This window comes from Corvus brachyrhynchos, unplaced genomic scaffold (genome assembly GCF_000691975.1).
Source record: "Corvus brachyrhynchos isolate BGI_N302 unplaced genomic scaffold, ASM69197v1 scaffold220, whole genome shotgun sequence".
Classification (NCBI taxonomy): Eukaryota; Metazoa; Chordata; class Aves; order Passeriformes; family Corvidae; genus Corvus; species Corvus brachyrhynchos.
The window spans coordinates 5341244-5341775 of NW_008236209.1; the positions used below are offsets into that span (position 1 = coordinate 5341244).

Consider the following 532-nt stretch of genomic DNA (forward strand, 5'->3'; position numbering starts at 1 on the left):
ACCCCGGCTCCCGGTACCTGCTGGTTCTGGTAGGCCGTGACGGTGGTGAACTCGGTCTCCTGGAAGGAGAAGGTCTGCACACCCTCGGCCGGCAGCGACTGGATCTGCGCTAGATCGAAGCGAGAATCCTGGGCGATAACGTGGACGCGGGGCTTGTACTTGTGCATGGACTGCAGGATGATCTGTGCGGGGGGACAGGGGGCTGGAACCCAGCCCTGAGCCCCGGGGCAGGAGGGACCGGCCCCCTCCTTCCCGACTCTGCCCTCCGAGTGATGCTCCGCCCCCCGGGGCGATGCTCTGCCCCTCCCCGGCCCCCCCGGCGGGGCTGCCCCACACCTACGTGCCCCTTGTCGTCCATCTCGTTGTTGGTGAGCTTCACTCGGTCGAAGCTGATGATTTGCCTCATCCAGGTCTCCCCCGAGCAGGGAGAGGAGGGGTGGATGTAGAGGCGCGGGGTGATGCAGGAGTGGTCCGTGTTCCCCGCCACCATCCACTGCGAGCTGTGATAGACGTACCTGGCCCGCGCCGGGCC

At 67.1% G+C, this 532-nt stretch overlaps 1 protein-coding gene across 1 annotated transcript in view; it reads right to left on the reverse strand.

Moving 5' to 3' along the window:
- The window catches only part of TBX22 (T-box 22), a gene marked incomplete at its 5' end in the record, with an annotated part of 6166 nt that extends 5634 nt beyond the window's left edge, over window positions 1-532 (reverse strand). Inside the window, 2 exons of the mRNA XM_008642272.2 lie at window positions 1-182; window positions 341-532. The exon at window positions 1-182 is cut by the window's left edge and continues 14 nt beyond it. Coding sequence (XP_008640494.1) covers window positions 1-182; window positions 341-532 — 374 coding nt within the window. The remainder of the gene's footprint in view (window positions 183-340) is intronic.